Source organism: Tachypleus tridentatus, chromosome 9, assembly GCF_004210375.1.
Source record: "Tachypleus tridentatus isolate NWPU-2018 chromosome 9, ASM421037v1, whole genome shotgun sequence".
Classification (NCBI taxonomy): Eukaryota; Metazoa; Arthropoda; class Merostomata; order Xiphosura; family Limulidae; genus Tachypleus; species Tachypleus tridentatus.
The window spans coordinates 151,470,265-151,497,871 of record NC_134833.1 but is presented as its reverse complement, the minus strand read 5'-3'; the positions used below and the strand labels follow the sequence as shown (position 1 = coordinate 151,497,871).

The window sequence follows — 27,607 nt, the reverse complement described above, 5'->3', positions numbered from 1 at the left end:
GTTATTTTGGATGAATTGTATTACTTAAAATCAGTTACTCTGATAACTAAGTGATTTTTAGTCGAGTCTGGCGAGTTACTGTGACACATAAATTGTTTTTATTTATAACACTTTTTACAGTTTTTGTAGGAGTTGAATGTGTTTTTTACTTATCAACTATGTCTGGCCAGTTTTTCTGACAACTAAGTTGTTTTTACTTATTGACTGTGTCTGATTAACTTTTATTTCTCCACAGAGCCTCAAGAGCCAGATAATGACAACGAACGTGTGGGTGGAACAGGTGAGTTTACGTAAAATACAAGATTGTGTGGAAGAAATTAACAATTTTAATTTGTAAGTTTAAAATATATCTGTTCACAAACACGTGTCGTTAAAATATCTTCAAGTCACTGAAACTTGTTATCTCACTGCTTTCTATTCATGACCACAGTTTACTTTAAGAACAAACGATTTGTGAGGAAAAGAGAACTCTTTCATTAGATAAACCAATCCATCACGAAAAGTGTCGACCAATTTGGTACTGCAGCTGATTAAAGACAGCTAAAGATACCACAGAGTTAAAATAGTTGCTGGAGTCAGTTAATAGATATTTAACCATCTTGAGGGGACGACTTACAATTAAATATGTAACAATATCAATGACATAATGTACAGTTAACCTACAATTCATACGTATTTATGGATTTACGACGCTAAAATCAGGGGTTCGATTCCTCTCGGTTGGCTCAGCAGATAGTCCGATGTGGCTTTGCTATAAGAAAACACACACACACATGCATATTTAACCATACCTGTGGAAGAACGTACAGTTGGGAGGTTAACATACCTGTGGACTGCTTGTCTGGTTGTTTAGCAAGTGGTATATCTGCGCTAAACAAACGGTAAAAAGAATAGAATGAAGTTAAAATCGTTTTAAGATGTAAAAAAGAATCAGTGTAAAAGTAAATGCACTTTAAACAGCTGATGAAAACTTAAATAGGGTTAAAAATACCAATGGCCCTTAAAACGTTTTAAATATAGCTGAGGTGGACAGTGTCACCACCGCCGATGACACTGTCCAATGTCGAGGGTGAAGTCATGGTAAAAGTGTATCTAAAATGGGTGCTGCAGCTAACGGTCATTACGACGGTGCGACAGTAGAATGTGGGCTAGTGTGTCTTGAGTGTCACACAGACCTCACACTGGTGCTTCAGTCCCATATGAAAGTAAACAATGAGTTAAAAAACTATGACCAATGTGTAGCCCAGCCAGGACAACTTCTTCCTTCCGATTCTTACGGAAGCAAGGTGGTCAAATAGCATCAGAAGGTTCGATCTGGATAAACTTGTTATCGCATTGGTCACTTCAAGTCGACTGCCACCTGGCACAGAGCTGAGCCTTGAACACAGGACTTTAGTCCATGTATGGAACAGGCACGGCAGTGATAGCACCTGAGCAGACAGACTTATATCAACGTGGCCTGGTATCCAGAAAAACTGGACAGAAGTAGATGTTAAAGAGAAATGGGCCAGTCGGTTTTGAATATCGGCGAGAATAGGGTGTGAACTGATGTGAAGCGATTCCAGGGCCAGTAGAGGACTAAGTGAGTCAGTATAAATAGTGCAGTTTGAGTACTGCTTAGCTTCTATGTGATCCATGGCAAGAGAAATGGCGTACAGTTCAACAGTAAACACAGAAGCTGTAGAGGGGATTCTGTGTACAACCTCTAAACTACAGCAAACCATGACAGAGCCCACGGAGTCACCTGATTTAGAACTATCTGTAAAATGGGAATGGATGGTTCGAAAGATGTCCGGCAAATTGTAGACGGTACTTCCAATCGGGAGTATCTGCCTTCTTCAGATGACAAAAAGGTCAAATTTGTGAATGGGTATAAGCCATGGAGGAATGGGGTGACCAGTGGACACAGCAGTTCATCCAAGCATAGATCCAATTCATTCAACTGTGCCTGGATACGAAGGCCAAAAGAAACAATGACAGATTTCCTGTTCTGAAAATGCATGGCCCATCGAGGAAGGAAAACACAACTCCAGGGTCGATGTTTTGACAGTAAAGACAGTTAGAAATGGTGAAGGTGTAGAGGGGGTTCATGAGACTCAGTGTGTAAACTCTGGGCTCCTGATGATGAACAGAGTAAAACATCTTCAAGGCCGAGGTCTTGGAAGAGCCATAGACCAGTTTCGATGGAAAGAGGGCACGATAGATCTTTAGCATAGAACATCGATCTGCTCCCCAAGAGGTGGAAGAGAGGACATGGAGGATTTTAGTGCCCTTGTACACTTGACACATAGCTGCTTGATATGTGGAATGAAAGTCAGTTTACGGTTAAATATAAGCCTCAAGAACTTTGCTTCAGGGACCACAGGAAATGCAACTCCACCAAGACGGAGCTCGGAATTAGGGTGAATACATTATTAGCAACAGAAGTGGACCACAGCAAACGGATTTAGAGGTAGAAAAGGTAAGACCGTTTGTTGTAGTCCACTTCAGTAAACGATTGAGGACAGTCTGTAGCTGCCGCTTAATGTAATTCGTGTTCGATGACTGACATGAGATGTGAAAGTCATTGACAGAGAATCCGTTTGCAACAGTGAGAGGGAGTTGTTCAGTGATAGCATTAATTTTTATATTGAAAAGTGTGACACTCAGAACACAGCTTTGAGGGACTCTAAGTTCCCGTGAAAAAGAACGGGGATATGTCGAACCCACACGAACTTGGAATCGCCTGTCCATTAAGAATGCTAAATAAAATGGCCACACAATCCATGTGAATGGTCTTGCGGGAAGCAATACTCTTGCATAGTATCATAAGCTTTGTCAATGTTAAAAATACAGAAACAAAATGTTGTAACTTGAGAAAGGCCTCCCTGATTGAGGGTTTAAGGTGGTCCATGGTAGTCGTCGGAACCCATACTGGGTGGTCGAGAGGAGGTTGTTTGATTCGAGCAATCACTATCATCTCTAAGATCTTACAGAGACAGCTTATAAAACCAATTGGGCGATAGTCTGAAGGAATCTTGGGATCCTTTCCAGGCTTAGAGAAAGGGAAGACAATAACATGGCGCCAAGCAACAGGACATTGTCCAGTAGAATAATTCTGTCTTCGTGAGTGAAGATACACCTCGCTGCAGAAACTCCTTGGGCGGAGAAACCAGCGACGATCTCTGACTCGAGGATGTTCTTCAAATTCCTTTCAACAATAATTTCTCATAATGAATTCAAAGTAGCGTGGGGAGTAACTTCAATGGTTATATCCCCAAAGTAGCGTGGGGAGTAACTTCAATGGTTATATCCCCAAAGTAGCGTGGGGAGTAACTTCAATGGTTATATCCCCAAAGTAGCGTGGAGAGTAACTTCAATGGTTATATCCCCAAAGTAGCGTGGGGAGTAACTTCAATGGTTATATTCCCAAAGTAGCGTGGAGAGTAACTTCAATGGTTATATCCCCAAAGTAGCATAGGGAGTAACTTCAATGGTTATATCCCCAAAGTAGCGTGGGGAATAACTTCAATGGTTATATCCCCAATGGTGTTTGAATGCAAGAGGAGTTCACTGTGTTTTGGAATAATTGTTTCCCTCAAGATGTCCCCATAACGTAGTTTTTGACCGACTTACGAGAGCCAGCAATCCCCTCTTGTCCCTTCTGAATAAAGAGGGAAGACATTTGCTCGGAAGATTTGTCTGATAAAGAATGTAATATCAGAAGTGATACAAGTGTTAAACGGGTTGAAGATTGCTGTTCTGAATCTTCAAGATGTGGTTGTTTCCCTGTGGTTGTTTTATCAATATTTTTTTTATTTTGATTTGGTGGATCCATAATAAAGAAAAAACATTTCGGTGCCCACTGACTTCATTAACCATGGAGCCCAACGAGGGGACGCACTACAATGCCAAATAAGGACACTGCAGCAATGCCAGGGTTTCGTGAGCACTGTACCCAAACACCAGCATCAGACACAATACCCACAACACACACTGAGAATGTCCAACACTGTAGAACTTGGTTGACTCTAGTCCAAGTGGACCAGCCGAGGGGACACCCCAATGCCACTCGTCTACAGGAATTCCTGGCCATAGTTGTGTGTTTGAGTTGGGCCCCTCAACCAGCAGGATCCTTTTCTCACCTTCACGGCAAACACGCTTCTGGATGTTTAGATCCCAGGAGAGATAAACTGAAAGTACAGGACTTTCTCCACCGCGTTCCACACCGAGGGAACACCTGTGGCCACATTTAATGACCTCATTTGATGATATTTTTTGTTACAATTACAACGTTTGTTTCGCAGAACGTATATTTAAGTACTTTTATTTATAGCGCAGAACTTACAAATATGTAGTTGTGTCAGCGATGTTAAATGTAGTAATTTATTCACGTTGTACGTTTGTCAATTAGTTTGTTCTCACACAGTCCTGAAGTTAACAAGGCCCAATTTGGCAGGCGGATTTGGGGCGGTCCGGGAGGTGTCCTTATTTATATGGCGTAATCCCCAAGAAATTGGAGCTCGAAACATATCTATAAGGACAATCAGGAGTGAAGGGAAGCCTAGGATTTGGTTCACTGGATCGCTTAACCCGAATCCAGCATCAGCGCTGGTCTTTCTCGTCTCATTGGGATCACAGAAGTGTCGAACTCAATTATTCGTTATACCAAACATGACATTCGTACTCGGGTGCTACGGTTGCCCTAACTGGGCTTGTTTTAGGGTGCGGACTTCCCTTGCGATAACACGGGTTTGATCAGTTCTCTGAGGTTCCCGTGAATCATGAGATGTCTTTGAACCTCGCAGTAAAGAGCAGATATATTATGTTAGCTCGTGTAAATTCTGAAAAGACAAAAATTTCTCTCTATTTCATGCATGCTTGTGTGAAAAACAACAGAGAAAAATTACAAGGACTGTCATATTTCTATCTAATGTTTCTTGGGGTATCGAGACATTTCTTAAATATAAGGTAGAGAAAAACGACGTGCAGAATGTACTCTATTTTGAATGTTCGCCGAGGAAGAAATCTCTGAACTATTTAATACATCTACTTTCGTAACTGATACATTCTGGATAACTCGTACAGTCGGTCACTCTCCCGAGTTGTTTGTTCTGAAGCCGATAAAAGCCGATGGTTCTTATTTCTAAACGTTGATTATAAATTAAAGAGGTTAACCATATAATTATCAAACATAGCGGTTATTCCTGAGTCATTGGGTTGATAACAAACTGGAGTGTTGATGGCTTTCAGTTTATTTACTATAATATTTTCATCAAAGAAGTGAACATACAAAATAGTTACGTGGAAAGTGTTTAAACAAGTCTCAATACATGAAATGAGAAGTGTTCGTGACAACTGTGAACATGCAAAGCACAATGTAACAATTAATACACGTGTCAGTTTCTAGTTAACATAAAGTCACATGGTGTGGTGAACATGCAAGGCATAATGATGTACAATTAATACACATGTCAGTTTCTAGTTAACATAAAGTCACATGGTGTGGTGAACATGCCATGCACAATGTACCAATTAATACACATGTCAGTTTTTAGTTAACATAGTCACATGGTGTGGTGAACATGCCAGGCATAATGATGTACAATTAATACACATCAGTTTCTAGTTAACGTAAAGTCACATGGTGTGGTGAACATGCCAAGCACAATGTACCAATACACATGTCAGTTTCTAGTTAACATTAAGTTACATAGTGAGATGAACATGCCAAGCACAATGTACCAATTAATACACATGCCAATTTCTAGTTACCATAAAGTCACATAGTGTGGTGAACATGCCAGACATGACACACTAATTAATACACATAAGTCTCTAGTTAACATAGAAGTCATATAGTGTGGTGAATATGACACACTAATTAATACATATAGTATTCTAGTTAACATAGAAGTCGCATGGTGTGGTGAACATGATATATTAATTAATACATATAGTATTTAGTTAACATAGAAGTCGCATAGTGTGGTGAACATGATATATTAATTAATACATATAGTATTTAGTTAACATAGAAGTCGCATAGTGTGGTGAACATGATATATTAATTAATACATATAGTATTCTAGTTAACATATAAGTCATATAGTGTGGTGAACATGATATATTAATTAATACATATAGTATTTAGTTAACATAGAAGTCGCATAGTGTGGTGAACATGATATATTAATTAATACATATAGTATTCTAGTTAACATAGAAGTCACATGGTCTGTGAGTGCTAACTAAGATATTCTCAGCTAAGTTTTATACCTTCTGTATTTCACAATCTGTGTACAATATATAACTAAAATAATTAGATCTGATTATCGGTGGTTTGTCACTGAATCACTCGACAGTAACAACAGTGTAGAACCTACACCTAGATAACATACAACAATATCGGTAACGTAATATCTATATAACAATGTAATACAGCATTAACGCTAATGTGTAGTCTGCACTTGGATACAAATATCGTAAGCATTTGTCACCAAATTAAAAACGCACTACCTGTAATCTATATTTGGTTAAAAGAAAAACAAAACAATGTCAACAGGTGCAATGCGCATGCGTGATTTTCATTTGTTAAAGGATAATTGAACGTTTAGAGATTCTAAACGTATTTTAACTTAAAGAAATTAATGATTATAAAGTATATGTAACGAAGTTAAGTTATGAAGCACTTAATGAAATAAATGGGAAGTTTAACATTAAGTAATTAAACAGTAGTTTATTACTTCAAACTTATAGTATTATTAGTCAATAACAAATCTTAATACTGGGTTTCTATGTTTTTTATTATTTGGACTAATACTGTTAGTTATTGTCCTAAGTAACTTTCTACTGAACTTTTATACAAAATTATATATTTTTTTATAATTATATTGTTTTTAGGTTCCAGTTATTAATTAGTTTATAGGTTTCATAAAGTTGAATCTATTTTCCCTTTGAGGTGGTGGTTCTCATTGGCTAAGTGACTGGAAGTCTTCTGTAACAAACACGTATGTTTCTAGACTGAAATCGTAAGTCAGTAAACGTTTAATTTTGTTACAGCTTAATGTTACAATAAACATCTTAGGTTATAATCGATGTTAATGTGACTATGATTAGAAATGTAGACAAAACTACGAAACTAGCCTACTGTCTGGTGGATACTTTTACAGCACCCATCTCAAATAAAAGTACAAAAGTAGCCTAGTCCGTTGGGAATATCTTTGTAGTAGATAAAAGTGGGAAAATAGCCTAGTCTCTCGTAGGTATTTTTGTAGTAGATAAAACTGGAACAGTAGCCTAGTCCCTGGTGAATATCTTATAGTGCTCTGGTCAGCCTCTTCACTTCTGTAACCTGAGGTGGTATTATATGCAATCTTATATCATGTTTCTCTGGTCTCGTTAGATATGGACAGACTACAGTCTGAGGTAGTATTGTATACAATTTTAAATCATATTTACACTGGTCTGTTAGATATGGACAGACTACAGTCTGAGGTAGTATTGTATACAATTTTAAATCATATTTATACTGGTCTCTTTTGGTATGGACAGACTACAGTCTGAGGTGGTATTATATACAGTCTTAATTCATGTTTACACTGGTCTGCTAGATATAGACAGACCAAAATCAGAGGTGATATTATCTACAATCGTATTTTGTCTTGTCTTTTTAGGAATGGATAGACTACAAGCTCAGGTGGGACCCTGAAGAATATGGCGGAGTTTCCAAGCTGCATGTTCCAGCTGAACAAATATGGCTGCCGGATATTGTCTTGTATAACAAGTGAGCCACTAATTTTTGTCTCTATTAAATACCATTGGTTAACCTTTTAATATTTTCTCTTTATGAATAACCTGACAAACGTATTTCTTTTCTGAAATAGCGCTGACGGAAATTATGAAGTTACCATTATGACGAAAGCCACCCTTCATTCTAACGGTTTGGTCATCTGGCGTCCGCCAGCAATATACAAGAGTTCCTGCGAGATGAATGTCCAGTACTTTCCATTCGATGAACAAACCTGCTTCATGAAGTTTGGATCGTGGACATATGATGGTTACACAGTAAGTTATAACAGATGTGTTAGTGTACTGATAATTGTTAAACATTATTAACAGATGTGTTGGTGTACTGATGATGGTTATACACTCATTTATAACAGATGTGTTGGTGTACTGATAATGGTGAAACAGTCACTTATAACAGATGTGCTATTGTACTGATGATGGTTAGACAGTCAGTCATAACAGATGTGTTGGCGTAGTGATGATGGTTAGAGAGTCACTTATAACAGATGTGCTGGTGTACTCATGATGGTTATACACTCAGTTATAACAGATGTGCTGGTGTACTGATAATGGTGAAACAGTCACTTATAACAGATGTGCTGGTGTACTGATAATGGTGAAACAGTCACTTATAACAGATGTGCTATTGTACTGATGATGGTTAGACAGTCAGTCATAACAGATGTGTTGGCGTAGTGATGATGGTTAGAGAGTCACTTATAACAGATGTGCTGGTGTACTCATGATGGTTATACACTCAGTTATAACAGATGTGCTGGTGTACTGATAATGGTGAAACAGTCACTTATAACAGATGTGCTGGTGTACTGATAATGGTGAAACAGTCACTTGTAATAGATGTGCTATTGTACTGATGATGGATAGACAGTCAATCATAACAGATGTGTTGGTGTACTGATGATGGATAGACAGTCAGTTATAACAGATGTGTTGGTGTACTGATGTTGTTTATACAGTCAGTCATAACAGATGTGTTGGTGTACTGATGTTGTTTATACAGTCAGTTATAACAGATGTGTTGGTGTACTGATGTTGTTTATACAGTTAGTTATAACAGATGTGTTGATGTACTGATGGTAGTTACTCAGTTTTGACGGACACTGGGTGTACGATAGATTTTAAAGAACTAATTTATTTTACGACAGTAAATGTTGTGTGATATTTATAAAATGATACTATATGGAGAGTTTGGACTGTTTCCTTCTTTCTGTTTGAACTCAGGTGGATCTGAAACACAAACATCAATCAGAGGACACGGATGATTCAGATATTGCTGTTGGAATTGACCTGAGTGATTTCTACTTGAGTGTCGAGTGGGACGTCATGGGAGTTCCAGCGAGACGTAAAGAGAAGTTCTACAGTTGTTGTGATGAACCGTATCCGGATATCACTTTCAATATTACTTTACGTCGCAAGACACTCTTCTACACGGTGAACCTTATCATACCTTGCGTTGCGATCTCCTTTCTATCAGTTGTAGTGTTCTATTTGCCCTCGGAAAGCGGAGAAAAGGTGTCTTTAAGTATATCCATCGTGTTATCCTTAGGTGTGTTTTTCCTTTTGCTTTCAGAAATCATACCACCAACATCTTTGGCGGTTCCACTCCTTGGCAAGTACCTACTGTTTACTATGATGCTTGTGTCCTTTTCTGTGTTTGTCACCATCACCGTCCTGAACGTGAACTTCCGTTCTCCTTCCACTCATCACATGGCCCCATGGGTCCGCACCGTGTTTTTAGAAATCCTTCCCAAGGTCTTGAGAATGAAGAGACCCAAGCAGAACGAAGAAGAAACAGAACCCACTTCAAAACACGAGGACAGAGGGTTTGGAGCAGCTCATGATCGGAATCTCGACCCTGCTAGGAAACCCGGGTTTCAAGAGCACGAATGCACCTTCCACGAGACAAGTTACACGGCCGCTGGAGAAGACATTGAGGGAGGCGTTGTGAGAAAGTTATGTCCTCAACTTGAGAAGGCTGTTTTAAACGTACGTTTTGTTGCCCAACATATGGATAATCAAGATAGGTATTCAGAGGTGAGCCTCAAAAATATATGGATTAAAACCTTTAACGTAACCTTCATAAGGTTAGTGTGATTAGAATGCCGTAGACTTATGATACCTTTCATATAACCCCATCAGCTGTAATACTATCGTAATTAGCATGTTTTAACCCTTGTGTTACCATTCATATAACCACCTTACTCATAACATTAGTGTACTTATCGATGTGTTTTATACAGTCCACTGTCTCGTGCAACAATCAGTCTAATAAGCTAAGTGAAATCAATAATTTTATATTTATAAACTCAATAACAAAGAGGAAGAACTTATTAATGATGAAGGTAAAGTTTTTACATCTGGAACTATTGTTAACCGTTTGGTGTTTGATGGTGTCACGAAATTTAAAAATCGAACACTGTTGACTGTAACAGCCCTAGAATACTGTTACCTAGCAACTTCATCACACTACTGATGTTATTTAGAGACACTACCATGGCACCGTTGCTAAGACACACTAAAATATCTTTGTTGCTTAGAAACACATCTCAACACTGCTGCTCAGAAACACCACCATATAAGAAAGCGCACAACCCGATTATTATTGCCTAGAAACGATGTATAACCATGTTTGTATCAAGAGTTAAATGTTGAATACTCTTAATATTACAGTTATAGCCACTTCGAGTAAATAACAGCTTTGGGAAGTATACACCAGGGGTAATAAAACGTATCAGTATGGAATTTTCAAATAAAATCTCCTTTCAGATTCCAGACATAAAGTCGTTCTTGTAACTGAAGCTGACATATCTATCCAAATTGTGATGTTTGCAGGATATTTAATATTGTCAGTTGATGACTGTGTTCTTTTCGTATCTGATATTTTCTGATAGGTCGAGGGGGACTGGCAGTTTGTAGCTATGATTCTGGATCGATTATTTCTCTGGATGTTTACACTGGGATGTGCAATTGGATCAGCCTGTATTATTTTGGAAGCGCCATCTCTGTACGACGACCAACAACCAATCGACGTGGCCCTATCGAAGATGGCGCCATCTCGCCTGCATCATCTCAAAAATTAAAAATCGCTTCATTAATATTTCAGGTACTATCTATATTATCAGGAACTGTCGATATTATCAGAAACTATCTATATTATCAGAAACTCGATATTATCAGGAACTGTCGATATTATCAGGAACTATCGATATTATCAAGAATTATCGTTATTATCAGGAATTATCGATATTATCCTTGTGGTATTTTTTTCGCACTTTAGGAAGTTTTCATTCATGTTAACCGAATATCTGTTATGATCATTTGTAAACGAACTCGAATTTTACACACTATGGAGTTTCGACAACATTTCACGTGCATTTTACAGTAAGTTATGTTGAGTTTACTTGAAACCAGCGGGTAAAATAGATAATTCTATTGAGTGAAATTATATCTGTTATGGTCAAGATATCGATGGTTATTTTCAACTCATCTATAAACTGTGTAAGTTCTTTAAGCTGTTTTCGACTCTATAATAAATAAAATACAATTTTCTGTATTAATTTGTCTTCTGTATTTCTTCCTGTTTCACTCCATTTTTGTCCACTTCTAATATGTACCACGTTCTCTGTGTTGTGCTCTATGTGATAAGCTGTAAACAGAAACAGACATTTCGGGTTCATAATACCCAATTCTTCCACTGTGTACTCTCTATCTCTCAGAATTTGGGTAATCCTATGTACCCTGGTGGGTCAGGCGCTCTTTGACCACTTCCTCCTTCCTTTACTTATATCATGCAGTGTTGGTATGGTTACTGCTTCAGGGTCAGAGTGGGCTTAATTTGTCCGACCCTTTTAAGGGTGTACTGTAAGGTTTGGTTTGATTTTTTTGAATTTCGCACAAAGCTACACGCAAAGCTATCTGCGCTAGCCGTTTCTAACTTAATAGTGTAGGACTAGAGGGAAGGCAGCTAGTCATCACCACCCACCGCCAACTCTTGGGCTACTCTTTTACCAATATGAATATTTACTCTTTTTATAAATAGTGGGATTGCTCGTTACATTATAACGCTCCCACGCTGAAAGGGCGCGCATGTTTGGTGCGATGGGGATTCGAACCCGCGACCCTCGGGTTATGAGTCGAGTGCCTTAACCACCTGGCCATTCCAGACCGTACTGTAAGGAAACGTAGATTTGTCGTAAAATCCATATGAAAAGTGGATGGAACAAGACATGGTCATAACGGTACAGTACCATAGCGGGATATTACCATAACTGGACACCCTCATATAGGAAATTACCATAAGTCTTCTATTTTCACCACACTGATTTTACTCCTCGTGATATCGATGTACAGTACATTATTAAAACTGTAAATTAAAAACAATACGTAGTAGAGGCTAAGGAATAGCATTAATTTGTAAACAAAATATTTCCAGTTAGACCACAAGTAATTTATGTTGAAAACTCAACAATATGAATTCCACTACGTTTGCTTGTACCTAAATTATATGGAGAAGAACTATAAGTCTCTTCAAACTTTGCTGCTGTCACCTGTATAATGAAATTTTCAAATTTACCCATTTTCCAGAACATTCCAGGTAGATTCAGTACTGAGTAGCTGATAGAGAATTTTTTTGAACTTACAAGAACTTTCTAGAATGTTGTAAAGATTACGAGAATTTTCAAGAACCTTTTAGAATTTTCTAAAACTTTCCATAGTAATATATATACAGGGGCTCACCACTTCAGTTTAGTTCTAGCTGCCTAAGTGAACACATAGACCTATATGCTTTTATTAGATATGGCATTTGCTTTGGATGTAGAATTCTCTATAGAATAGCTAACATTAGTTCTGGAAGCTATGGCGTCTCACCTGGCCCAGGAAGGATAACGTTATTGTGATAACCAACAATAAATCAGCCTATGTTTATGACACTTACTTTTTAACTTGCCCATTAGCGGCATCACATTAACGTGTGATAAAACATGTTATTGAAACTTGAATAATGTCCATTACAAAATATCGTTATAATGTTAATGATATATGTTGTCAAATATAGTTAAAATAGATTAACTCTTTCTAACCTTGATCGGATCATAGCGATTCAAGAACACCGGAGGTCAAAGGTTAAGTGAAAAATATGAGCAATAATGATAAATATTAGTCATGTGACTGGTAAAGTTTACTGGATTACAATAATTCACTTTTAGTCGTTTGAATACAGACAGCTACCAGTTGCTTACTTAAAGGCGATCACGTGACATCGTTTTGTCAGATACTTGACGTCATTATGAAAGCTTCACGTGTTGACAATAGTTATATCTAATGAATATTAATCGAGAGGTTTAACAGAAGCGCTTGAGTCAACATTCATTAACGATGAGAGTGTTAGAACACACGGGCTTAACACAATTTGTCGTGAAGTGAAAACACAAAGACCTACAAACGACTATATATTTGTAAGTCAGGAACAAACAATGTTGAAAAATGTCAGCACTTGGTGTTGGCATCTCTTAACAATATAAAATTAGTTTTATAAATTGCCAGGCCCGGCATGGCCAAGCGTGTTAAGGCGTGCGACTCGTAATCTGAGGGTCGCGGGTTCGAATCCCCTTCGCACAAAACATGCTCGCCCTTTCAGCCGTGGGGGCGTTATAATGTGACGGTCAATCCCACTATTCGGTGGTAAAAGAGTAGCCCAAGTGTTGGCGGTGGGTGATGATGACTAGCCGCCTCCCCTCTAGTCTTACACTGCTACATTAGGGACGGCTGGCACAGATAGCCCTTGTGTAGCTTTGTGCGAAATTCAAAAACAAACAATTTATATATTGCCACACACCGAGAGTGTGTGTATGTTTTGCGGTATATCTGGGGTTTGAATCTCAGACAGTCGAATACAGAGTACAAGACACTATCCAACAACAATCATCCATTCGTGTCGTGTTCACAAATAACTCACACAAGAGTTGAAGGAATGTTCCTGTTTTTAACAATCTGAAGCCATTTTACTGAAAAAAAATAATTTTCATTTACTCAAAAAAGTATATTAGAATAAACGTCAGCAAATAATAATAAGATGTTCCCTTACTACACTTTAACAGTAAAGTGAATATTTTAAAAACAACAACTATGTAATAATACGATGTTCCCTTCCTACACTTTAACAGTAAAGTGAATATTTTAAAAACAACAACTATGTAATAATACGATGTTCCCTTCCTACACTTTAACAGTAAAGTGAATATTTTAAAAACAACAACTACGTAATAATACGATGTTCCCTTCCTACACTTTAACAGTGAAGTGAATATTTTAAAAACAACAACTATATAAACATATATAAACTATTTAAACATCAATGAAAAGTGAACAATATAACAAAGATGCTAACGTTTTGCCCAATATGGAAACTTAAAAAGTAAGTTTAAAAATATTGTTTATAGTAATAAAATGCAAACTACAGATGAAACTGTACTTAATGCAAACTTAAAATTAGTGATAGCTGTTATTAAATTGAAACTACAGATGAAAACAATTTTGAAAATCTGGCCTTGAACTCAACGTTACATTATCATGTTTTTTTTTTTTAATTTTGGGCTAGCCGTCACTAATTTAAAAGTGATAGAATAAAGGCAACTAGTCAACACCTATCACCAAAGATTGTACTAATAGGAGTATTCATCGTCATAATATTGAAAGCACGTTCAGTGACCGGGTTCGAGCCTGTAAGAAAAACACACACACTTATGGGGATAAACTATTTTTATCGATATCAAAGATACACTTCTGGCCAAAGTCTTAAGGCCAATGAACATAAAGATAAAAATATGCATTTTACGTTGTTATATTCAACCACTTTTTTGAATAGAGCTTCTAAAGATGAAAATAAAAAAAACCTTTTTTGCATTTAATAGGGAAAATGTGAACACTATGAAATTAGCGTAAATACTAGCTGGTCAAAAGTTTAAGACCATACCAAAAAAAGTCCTAAACAGGGAAGGAAATGCCCAACAAGAGGTCTCAGTAGTGAGTTTCGCGGCCTTCATTGCGAATAACTGCAAACATTCGCTTTGGCATGGTCGATATAAGAGTTTGCAGAAGGCTGGCTGGAATCTTACTCCAAGTGGTGAAGATAGCTTCACGAAGATCATGCACTGTTTGGAATTGACGTCCATTTCTATAGACTTCCTTTGCTACCCACGCCCAAACACTATCAATGGGGTATAGTTTGTACGAACACACTGGATGGTCCAAAAGAATCACGTTATTCGCCATAAAAAGTCCTTTGTCCTACGGGCATTGTGGATTGCAGCGTTGTCCTGCTGAAAGAACCAGTCATTTCCACACAAGCGAGGGCCTTCAGTCAATAAGGATGCTCTCTCCAACATATCAATGTGGCTTGCTGCTTGTCGATACCCCTGTATAACCTGAAGCTCCATTGTTGCATGGAAGGAGAAAGCACACCAGATCATGATCGAACCTCCTCTACTGTGTTGTGTAGAAAATGTCTCCGGTGGGATATCCTTATCGTACCGGTAAAGTTGTAAGCCATCTGGACCATCCAGGTTATATTTTTTCTCATCAGAGAACAAAATCTTCGTCCACTTTTCTACGTCCTATGTTTGGTGCTTCTCAGCAAAGTTTAATCGAGCTGTTTCGTGATGTGGAAGGAGACGTAGCCTTTGAAGACGTTTACGGTTTTTAAAGCCTATCTCTCGTAGATGGCCGTCTTACTGTTCTTGAACTGCATTCTGCGTCCGTAAGGGCCTTAACCTGGTTCGACGATCGGCTGGTGTCTTGCCAGACAATCTGTTGAATCCTTCTGCTCAACGCCGGCGAAAATTTCTTGGGCCGATCACTCGAAATTCTCTTTCCGTATCTCTCAGGGTCTTTTAAGAAATTTGCAACAACAGTTTTACTACTCCCAATCTCACAAATGATGACACGTTGACAGAGACCTTGCTTTTGCAGCTCGACAATTCTGCCATGTTCAGTCTCTGTCAACTTTTTAGCCTTTGCCATGTTTTCTCCCAGTGTAACACAGGAGATGTCAGTGGGAGATGTTGACAACGATAATGCTTGAACACAAATGACTAAATTTTGTTACGTGTTAACTGATTAACGTTTCGTTTCAGTATGGTCTTAAACTTTTGACCAGCTAGTATTTAGGCTAATTTCATAGTGTTCACATTTTCCCTATTAAATGGTAAAAAAAGTTTTTTATTTTTATTTTCCCTTTTCGTATTTTCATCTTTCGAAGCTCTACTCAAATAAGTGGTTGAGTCTAACAACGCAAAGTGCATATTTGTTTCTTTATGTTGATTAGCCTTAGGATTTTGGCCAGCAGTGTATAAACAGGAATGCGTGGCCTAGTGGTCAGTGTGTCAGATTGTGATTACTATACGCAGAAACTGACAATCCTGATCCGTATTTTGGATGTGTTAAAACTCTGACAATAAAATATTAGTATTTTATCAGAGCAGACCATTGGTTGGTGGCGTGTGCCGTTCACAAGCAACCTTCTCTCCAGTTAACGAGCTCAAAGTTCATGGACGCCTGGCTAATGGTATTCTCCTCGCATAGCCGTGTGCAAACATGTACTGAAAGAATCATAAACAAAATTAGATTAAACCATCGGGTATGCCCCCCGCTAGTACAGCGGTATATCTACGAATATACAACGCAAAAATAAGGGGTTTGATTACTTTCGGTGGGTTCAGCAGATAGCCTGATGTGGCTTTGCTCTATTTAAAAAAAACACACTATGGAGTGTATATACTGTACATCAGAACATAGTTATTTGTCTAACAATTGTAAATAAACTTTTTAACAAACAGTTTCACCTCCCTATGACTCAGAAAGAGCAAAAACATCCATGTTTTTTCTTTTACCACAACTACCCTCAATCGCCGAATTAGAATTAACTAATTAGTTTTAGATTGTGACGGTTTCATTGGGGTGTGGGTGTCTTGCACGAGACAACTGAGGCTATATTCAATTTCATGATATGTATATATATATATACAGTCGTTATGACAGGTTTAATTTTCTCACATAATGAACTGTTATGATTATTTCACAACCCAAGGGTTTAATTATTCATTCTATGAATAATGGAGTGTTTTAATTTGAGCGAAAAGTAATACGTGAGTGATCTAAGTCAGTTAGTTTCAATCTAAAGTTCGAAAATTATTAGGGAGTTACAATGGTAGGAACGCTCTAATTAAAATTATATTTTCTCTGTTTATAAAGAGGAAATACAAATATATATTTGTTACGTTAGGTTGGTTGTTAAACATATCCTCTGGTTTGACGGGAGCTTTTCTGAACTTATTTGGTATGATAGTTTATCACCGATAATATTGTATTATATAACCATATGCAAATATTCACGTTAACACTGACAGACAGTTTTACATTAACAACACTGATAGACAGCTTTACATTAACAACACTGACAGACAGCTTTATATTAAAAACACTGACAGACAGCTTTACATTAAAAACACTGACAGCTTTATATTAACAATATTAAAAGACAGCTTTACATTAAAAACACTGACAGACAGCTTTAGATTAACAACACTGACAGACAGCTTTACATTAAAAACACTGACAGACAGCTTTATATTAGCAATATTAACAGACAGCTTTATATTAACAACACTGACAGACAGCTTTACATTAACAATACTGACAGACAGCTTTAGATTAACAACACTGAGAGACAGCTTTACATTAACAACACGGAGAGACAGATTTACAATAACAACACTGACAGTCAGCTTTACTTTAACAACACTGACAGACAGCTTTACATTAAAAACACTGAGAGACAGCTTTACATTAACAACACTGACAGACAGCTTTACATTAACAATACTGACAGACAGCTTTAGATTAACAACACTGAGAGACAGCTTTACATTAACAACACGGAGAGACAGATTTACAATAACAACACTGACAGTCAGCTTTACTTTAACAACACTGACAGACAGCTTTACATTAAAAACACTGAGAGACAGCTTTACATTAACAACACTGACAGACAGCTTTACATTAACAATACTGACACACAGCTTTACATTAACAACACTGAGAGACAGCTTTACATTAACAACACTTACAGACAGCTTTACATTAACAACACTTACAGACAGCTTTACATTAACAACACTGAGAGACAGCTTTACATTAACAACACGGAGAGACAGCTTTACACTAACAACACTGACAGACAGCTTTACTTTAACAACACTGAGAGACAGCTTTACATTAACAACATCGACAAACAGCTTTACATTAACAACTATGATAAACAGCTTTACATTAACAATAGTGACAGACAGCTTTACATTAACAACACTGACAGACAGCTTTACATTAACAACACTGACAGACAGCTTTACATTAACAACACTGACAGACAGCTTTACATTAACAACACTGATAGACATCTTTACATTAACAACACTGAGAGACAGCTTTACATTAACAACACTGACAGACAGCTTTACATTAACAACACTGAGAGACAGCTTTACATTAACAACACTGACAGACAGCTTTACATTAACAACACTGACAGACAGCTTTACATTAACAACACTGAGAGACAGCTTTACATTAACAACACTGACAGACAGCTTTAGATTAACAACACTGAGAGACAGCTTTACATTAACAACACTGACAGACAGCTTTAGATTAACAACACTGAGAGAAAGCTTTACATTAACAACACTGACAGACAGCTTTATATTAACAACACTGACAGACAGCTTTACATTAACAACATTGACACACAGCTTTATATTAAAAACATTGAAAGACGGCTTTTCATTAACAACACTGAGAGACAGCTTTACATTAACAACACTAAGAGACACCTTTATATTAACAACACTGAGAGACAGCTTTATATTAACAACACTGACAGACATTTTTACATTAAGAACACTGACAGACAGCTTCACATTAACAACACTGAGAGACAGCTTTACATTAACAACACTGACAGACAGCTTTACATTAACAACACTGAGAGACAGCTTTACATTAACAACACTGACAGACAGTTTTACATTAACAACACTGCGAGACAGCTTTACATTAACAACACTGAGAGACAGCTTCACATTAACAACACTGATATACATCTTTACATTAACAACACTGAGAGACAGCTTTACATTAATAACACTGACAGACAGCTTTACATTAACCACACTGACAGACAGCTTTACATTAACAACACTGAGATACAGCTTTACATTAACAACACTGAGAGACAGCTTTACATTAACAACACTGACAGACAGTTTTACATTAACAACACTGACAGACAGCTTCACATTAACAACACTGATATACATCTTTACATTAACAACACTGAGAGACAGCTTTACATTAACAACACTGCGAGACAGCTTTACATTAACAACACTGAGAGACAGCTTCACATTAACAACACTGATATACATCTTTACATTAACAACACTGAGAGACAGCTTTACATTAATAACACTGACAGACAGCTTTACATTAACCACACTGACAGACAGCTTTACATTAACAACACTGAAATACAGCTTTACATTAACAACACTGAGAGACAGTTTTACATTAACAACACTGAGAGACAGCTTTACATTAACAACACTGACAGACAGCTTTAGATTAACAACACTGAGAGAAAGCTTTACATTAACAACACTGAGAGACAGCTTTACATTAACAACACTGACAGACAGCTTTACATTAACAACACTGACACAGAGCTTTACATTAACAACACTAGAGACAGCTTTACATACCAACACTGAGAGACAGCTTTACATTAACAACACTGACAGACAGCTTCACATTAACAACACTGAGAGACAGCTTTACATTAACAACACTGACAGACAGCTTTACATTAACAACACTGACAGACAGCTTTACATTAACAACACTGACAGACAGCTTCACATTAACAACACTGATATACATCTTTACATTAACAACACTGAGAGACAGCTTTACATTAACAACACTGCGAGACAGCTTTACATTAACAACACTGAGAGACAGCTTCACATTAACAACACTGATATACATCTTTACATTAACAACACTGAGAGACAGCTTTACATTAATAACACTGACAGACAGCTTTACATTAACCACACTGACAGACAGCTTTACATTAACAACACTGAAATACAGCTTTACATTAACAACACTGAGAGACAGTTTTACATTAACAACACTGAGAGACAGCTTTACATTAACAACACTGACAGACAGCTTTAGATTAACAACACTGACACAGAGCTTTACATTAACAACACTAGAGACAGCTTTACATACCAACACTGAGAGACAGCTTTACATTAACAACACTGACAGACAGCTTCACATTAACAACACTGAGAGACAGCTTTACATTAACAACACTTACAGACAGCTTTACATTAACAACACCGACAGACAGCTTTACATTAACAACTATGATAAACAGCTTTACACTAACAACACTGACAGACAGCTTTATATTAACAATAGTGACAGACAGCTTTACATTAACACACTGACAGACAGCTTTACATTAACAACACTGATAGACATCTTTACATTAACAACACTGAGAGACAGCTTTACATTAACAACACTGACAGACAGCTTTACATTAACAACACTGAGAGACAGCTTTACATTAACAACACTGACAGACAGCTTTACATTAACAACACTGACAGACAGCTTTATATTAACAACACTGAGAGACAGCTTTACATTAACAACACTGAGAGACAGCTTTACATTAACAACACTGACAGACAGCTTTACATTAACAACACTGACAGACAGCTTTACATTAACAATACTGACACACAGCTTTACATTAACAACACTGAGAGACAGCTTTACATTAACAACACTTACAGACAGCTTTACATTAACAACACCGACAGACAGCTTTACATTAACAACTATGATAAACAGCTTTACACTAACAACACTGACAGACAGCTTTATATTAACAATAGTGACAGACAGCTTTACATTAACAACATCGACAGACAGCTTTACATTAACACACTGACAGACAGCTTTACATTAACAACACTGATAGACATCTTTACATTAACAACACTGAGAGACAGCTTTACATTAACAACACTGACAGACAGCTTTACATTAACAACACTGAGAGACAGCTTTACATTAACAACACTGACAGACAGCTTTACATTAACAACACTGACAGACAGCTTTATATTAACAACACTGAGAGACAGCTTTACATTAACAACACTGAGAGACAGCTTTACATTAACAACACTGAGAGACAGCTTTACATTAACAACACGGAGAGACAGCTTTAGATTAACAACACTGAGAGACAGCTTTACATTAACAACACTGACAGACAGCTTTACATTAACAACACTGACACACAGCTTTATATTAAAAACATTGAAAGACGGCTTTTCATTAACAACACTGAGAGACAGCTTTACATTAAAAACACTAAGAGACACCTTTATATTAACAACACTGAGAGACAGCTTTATATTAACAACACTGACAGACATTTTTACATTAAGAACACTGACAGACAGCTTCACATTAACAACACTGAGAGACAGCTTTACATTAACAACACTGACAGACAGCTTTACATTAACAATACTGACACACAGCTTTACATTAACAACACTGAGAGACAGCTTTACATTAACAACACTGAGAGAAGCTTTACATTAACAACACTGAGAGACAGTTTTACATTAACAACACTGAGAGATAGCTTTACATTAACAACACTGACACAGAGCTTTACATTAACAACACTGACAGACAGCTTCACATTAACAACACTGATATACATCTTTACATTAACAACACTGAGAGACAGCTTTACACTAACAACACTGCGAGACAGCTTTACATTAACAACACTGAGAGACAGCTTCACATTAACAACACTGATATACATCTTTATATTAACAACACTGAGAGACAGGTTTACATTAATAACACTGACAGACAGCTTTACATTAACAACACTGACAGACAGCTCTACATTAACAACACCGAGATACAGCTTTACATTAACAACAGTGACAGACGGCTTTTCATTAACAACACTGAGAGACAGCTTTACATTAACAACACTAAGAGACACCTTTATATTAACAACACTGAGAGACAGCTTTATATTAACAACACTGACAGACATTTTTACATTAAGAACACTGACAGACAGCTTTACATTAACAACAATGAGAGACAGCTTTACATTAACAACAATGACAGACAGCTTTACATTAAGAACACTGAGAGACAGCTTTATATTAACAACACTGACAGACAGCTTCACATTAACAACACTGAGAGACAGCTTTACATTAACAACACTGACAGACAGCTTTACATTAACAACACTGACAGACAGCTTTAAATTAACAATACTGACACACAGCTTTACATTAACAACACTGAGAGACAGCTTTACATTAACAACACTGAGAGACAGCTTTACATTAACAACACTGAGATATAGCTTTACATTAACAACACTGACACAGAGCTTTACATTAACAACACTGACACAGAGCTTTACATTAACAACACTAGAGACAGCTTTACATTAACAACACTGAGAAACAGCTTTACATTAACAACACTGCCAGACAGCTTTACATTAAAAACACTGAGAGATAGCTTCACATTAACAACACTGACACAGAGCTTTACATTAACAACACTAGAGACAGCTTTACATTACCAACACTGAGAGACAGCTTTACATTACCAACACTGAGAGACAGCTTCACATTAACAATACTGACACACAGCTTTACATTAACAATACTGAGAGACAGCTTTACATTAAAAACACTGAGAGACAGCTTTACACTAACAACACTGCGAGACAGCTTTACATTAACAACACTGAGAGACAGCTTCACATTAACAACACTGATATACATCTTTATATTAACAACACTGAGAGACAGGTTTACATTAATAACACTGACAGACAGCTTTACATTAACAACACTGACAGACAGCTCTACATTAACAACACCGAGATACAGCTTTACATTAACAACAGTGACAGACGGCTTTTCATTAACAACACTGAGAGACAGCTTTACATTAACAACACTAAGAGACACCTTTATATTAACAACACTGAGAGACAGCTTTATATTAACAACACTGACAGACATTTTTACATTAAGAACACTGACAGACAGCTTTACATTAACAACAATGAGAGACAGCTTTACATTAACAACAATGACAGACAGCTTTACATTAAGAACACTGAGAGACAGCTTTACATTAACAACACTGAGAGACAGCTTTATATTAACACTGACAGACAGCTTCACATTAACAACACTCAGAGACAGCTTTACATTAACAACACTGACAGACAGCTTTACATTAACAACACTGACAGACAGCTTTACATTAACAATACTGACACACAGCTTTACATTAACAACACTGAGAGACAGCTTTACATTAACAACACTGAGAGACAGCTTTACATTAACAACACTGAGATATAGCTTTACATTAACAACACTGACACAGAGCTTTACATTAACAACACTGACACAGAGCTTTACATTAACAACACTAGAGACAGCTTTACATTAACAACACTGATATACATCTCTACATTAACAACACTGAGAAACAGCTTTACATTAACAACACTGCCAGACAGCTTTACATTAACAACACTGAGAGATAGCTTCACATTAACAACACTGACACAGAGCTTTACATTAACAACACTAGAGACAGCTTTACATTACCAACACTGAGAGACAGCTTCACATTAACAATACTGACACACAGCTTTACATTAACAACACTGAGAGACAGCTTTACATTAAAAACACTGAGAGACAGCTTTACATTAACAACACTGAGAGATAGCTTTACATTAACAACACTGACACAGAGCTTTACATAACAACACTAGAGACAGCTTTACATTACCAACACTGACACAGCTTTACTTTAACAACACTGACAGACAGCTTCACATTAACAACACTGATATACATCTTTACATTAACAACACTGAGAGACAGCTTTACATTAAGAACACTGACAGACAGCTTTACATTAACAACAATGAGAGACAGCTTTACATTAAGAACACTGAGAGACAGCTTTACATTAACAACACTGAGAGACAGCTTTATATTAACAACACTGACAGACAGCTTCACATTAACAACACTGAGAGACAGCTTTACATTAAGAACACTGACAGACAGCTTTACATTAACAACACTGACAGACAGCTTTACATTAACAACACTGACAGACAGCTTTACATTACCAACACTGAGAGACAGCGTTATATTAATAACACTGAAGACAGCTTTATATTAACAACACTGAGGAACAGCTTTACATTAACAACACTTAGAGACAGCTTTACATTAACAACACTGACAGACAGCTTTACATTAACAACACTGACAGACAGCTTTACATTAACAACACTGAGAGACAGCTTTACATTAACTACACTGACAGACAGCTTTACATTAACAATACTGACACAGAGCTTTACATTAACAACACTGAGAGACAGCTTTACATTAACAACACTGAGAGACAGCTTTACATTAACAACACTGACACAGAGCTTTACATTAACAACACTAGAGACAGCTTTACATTAACAACACTGAGAGACAGCTTTACATTAACAACACTGACAGACAGCTTCACATTAACAACACTGATAGACATCTTTACATTAACAACACTGAGAGACAGCTTTACATTAACAACACTGACAGACAGATCTACATTAACAACAATGAGGACAGCTTTATTTTAACAACACTGAGAGACAGCTTTACATTAACAACACTGACAGACAGCTTTACATTAACAACACTGACAGACAGCTTTACATTAACAACACTGAGAGACATCTTAACATTAAGAACACTGAGAGACAGCTTTACATTAACAACTCTGAGAGAAAGCTTTTCATTAACAACACTGACAGACAGCTTTACATTAACAACAATGACAGACATTTTTACATTAACAACACTGACAGACAGCTTTACATTAACAACACTGAGAGACAGCTTTACATTAACAACACTGACAGACAGCTTTAGATTAACAACACTGAGAGACAGCTTTAAATTAACAATACAGAGAGACAGCTTTACATTAACAACACTGAGAGACAGCTTTACATTAACAACACTGAGAGACAGCTTTACATTCACAACACTGAGAGACAGCTTTACATTAACAACACTGACAGACAGCTTCATATTAACAACACTGACAGACAGCTTTACATTAACAACACTGACAGACAGCTTTACATTAACAACACTTAGAGACAGCTTTACATTAACAACACTGAGAGACAGCTTTTCATTAACAACACTGAGAAACAGCTTTACATTAACAATACTTAGAGACAACTTTATATTAACAACACTGACAGACATTTTTATATTAACAACACTGAGAGACATTTTTACATTAAGAGCACTGACAGACAGCTTTACATTAACAACACTGAGAGACAGCTTTACATTAACAACACTGCGAGACAGCTTTACATTAACAAAACTGAGAGATAGCTTCACATTAACAACACTGACACAGAGCTTTACATTAACAAGACTAGAGACAGCTTTACATTACAAACACTGAGAGACAGCTTCACATTAACAACACTGATATACATCTTTACATTAACAACACTGAGAGACACCTTTACATTAATAACACTGACAGACATCTTTATATTAACAACACTGAGAGACAGCTTTACATTTACAACACTGAGAGACAGCTTTATATCAACAACACTGACAGACAGCTTTACATTAACAACACTGAGAGACAGCTTTACATTAACAACACTGAAACACAGCTTTACATTAACAACACTGAGAGACAGCTTTTTATTAACAACACTGACAGACAGCTTTACATTAAAAACACTGACAGACAGCTTAACATTAACAACACTGATAGACAGCTTTACATTAACAACACTGACAGACATCTTTACATTAACAATACTTAGAGACAACTTTACATTAACAACACTGACAGACAGCTTTATATTAACAACAATGACAGACAGCTTTACATAAACAACACTGACAGACAGCTTTACATTAACAACACGGAGAGACAGCATTACATTAACAACACTGACAGACAGCTTTACATTAACAACACTGACACACAGCTTTATATTAAAAACATTGAAAGACGGCTTTTCATTAACAACACTGAGAGACAGCTTTACCTTAACAACACTAAGAGACACCTTTATATTAATAACACTGAGAGACAGCTTTATATTAACAACACTGACAGACATTTTTACATTACGAACACTGACAGACAGCTTCACATTAACAACACTGAGAGACAGCTTTACATTAACAACACTGACAGACAGCTTTACATTAACATACTGACACACAGCTTTACATTAACAACACTGAGAGACACCTTTACAATAACAACACTGAGAGAAGCTTTACATTAACAACACTGAGAGACAGTTTTACATTAACAACACTGAGAGATAGCTTTACATTAACAACACTGACACAGAGCTTTACATTAACAACACTGACAGACAGCTTCACATTAACAACACTGATATACATCTTTACATTAACAACACAGAGATACAGCTTTACATTAATAACACTAACAGACAGCTTTACATTACCAACACTGAGACAGCTTTACATTAACAACACTGACAGACAGCTTCACATTAACAACACTGATATACATCTTTACATTAACAACACTGAGAGACAGCTTTACATTAAGAACACTGACAGACAGCTTTACATTAACAACAATGAGAGACAGCTTTACATTAACAACAATGACAGACAGCTTTACATTAAGAACACTGAGAGACAGCTTTACATTAACAACACTGAGAGACAGCTTTATATTAACAACACTGACAGACAGCTTCACATTAACAACACTGAGAGACAGCTTTACATTAAGAACACTGACAGACAGCTTTACATTAACAACACTGACAGACAGCTTTACATTAACAACACTGACAGACAGCTTTACATTACCAACACTGAGAGACAGTGTTATATTAATAACACTGAAGACAGCTTTATATTAACAACACTGAGGAACAGCTTTACATTAACAACACTTAGAGACAGCTTTATATTAACAACACTGACAGACAGCTTTACATTAACAACTCTGAGAGACAGCTTTACATTAACAACACTGACAGACAGCTTTACATTAACAACACTGACAGACAGCTTTACATTAACAACACTGACAGACAGCTTTACATTACCAACACTGAGAGACAGCGTTATATTAATAACACTGAAGACAGCTTTATATTAACAACACTGAGGAACAGCTTTACATTAACAACACTTAAAGACAGCTTTATATTAAGAACACTGAGAGACAGCTTTACATTAACAACTCTGAGAGAAAGCTTTTCATTAACAACACTGACAGACAGCTTTACATTAACAACACTGACAGACAGCTTTACATTAACAACACTGAGATACAGCTTTACATTAACAACAGTGACAGACAGCTTTACATTAAGAACACTGACAGACAGCTTTATATTAACAACACTGAAAGACGGCTTTTCATTAACAACACTGAGAGACAGCTTTACATTAACAACAATGAGGACAGCTTTATTTTAACAACACTGAGAGACAGCTTTACATTAACAACACTGACAGACAGCTTTACATTAACAACACTG

At 36.8% G+C, this 27,607-nt stretch overlaps 1 protein-coding gene across 1 annotated transcript; it reads left to right on the top strand.

Annotated features, from left to right (window-relative positions):
• The first annotated feature begins 220 nt into the window (after positions 1-220).
• Positions 221-11,331, top strand: LOC143226660 (acetylcholine receptor subunit alpha-like 1). The gene is made up of 5 exons (XM_076457895.1): positions 221-280; positions 7,656-7,765; positions 7,866-8,046; positions 9,013-9,825; positions 10,683-11,331. The coding sequence occupies exons 1-5, from the start codon at positions 254-256 to the stop codon at positions 10,869-10,871; spliced, it is 1,320 nt and encodes a 439-aa protein (XP_076314010.1). The 5' UTR covers positions 221-253; the 3' UTR covers positions 10,872-11,331.
• The last annotated feature ends 16,276 nt before the right edge of the window (positions 11,332-27,607 follow it).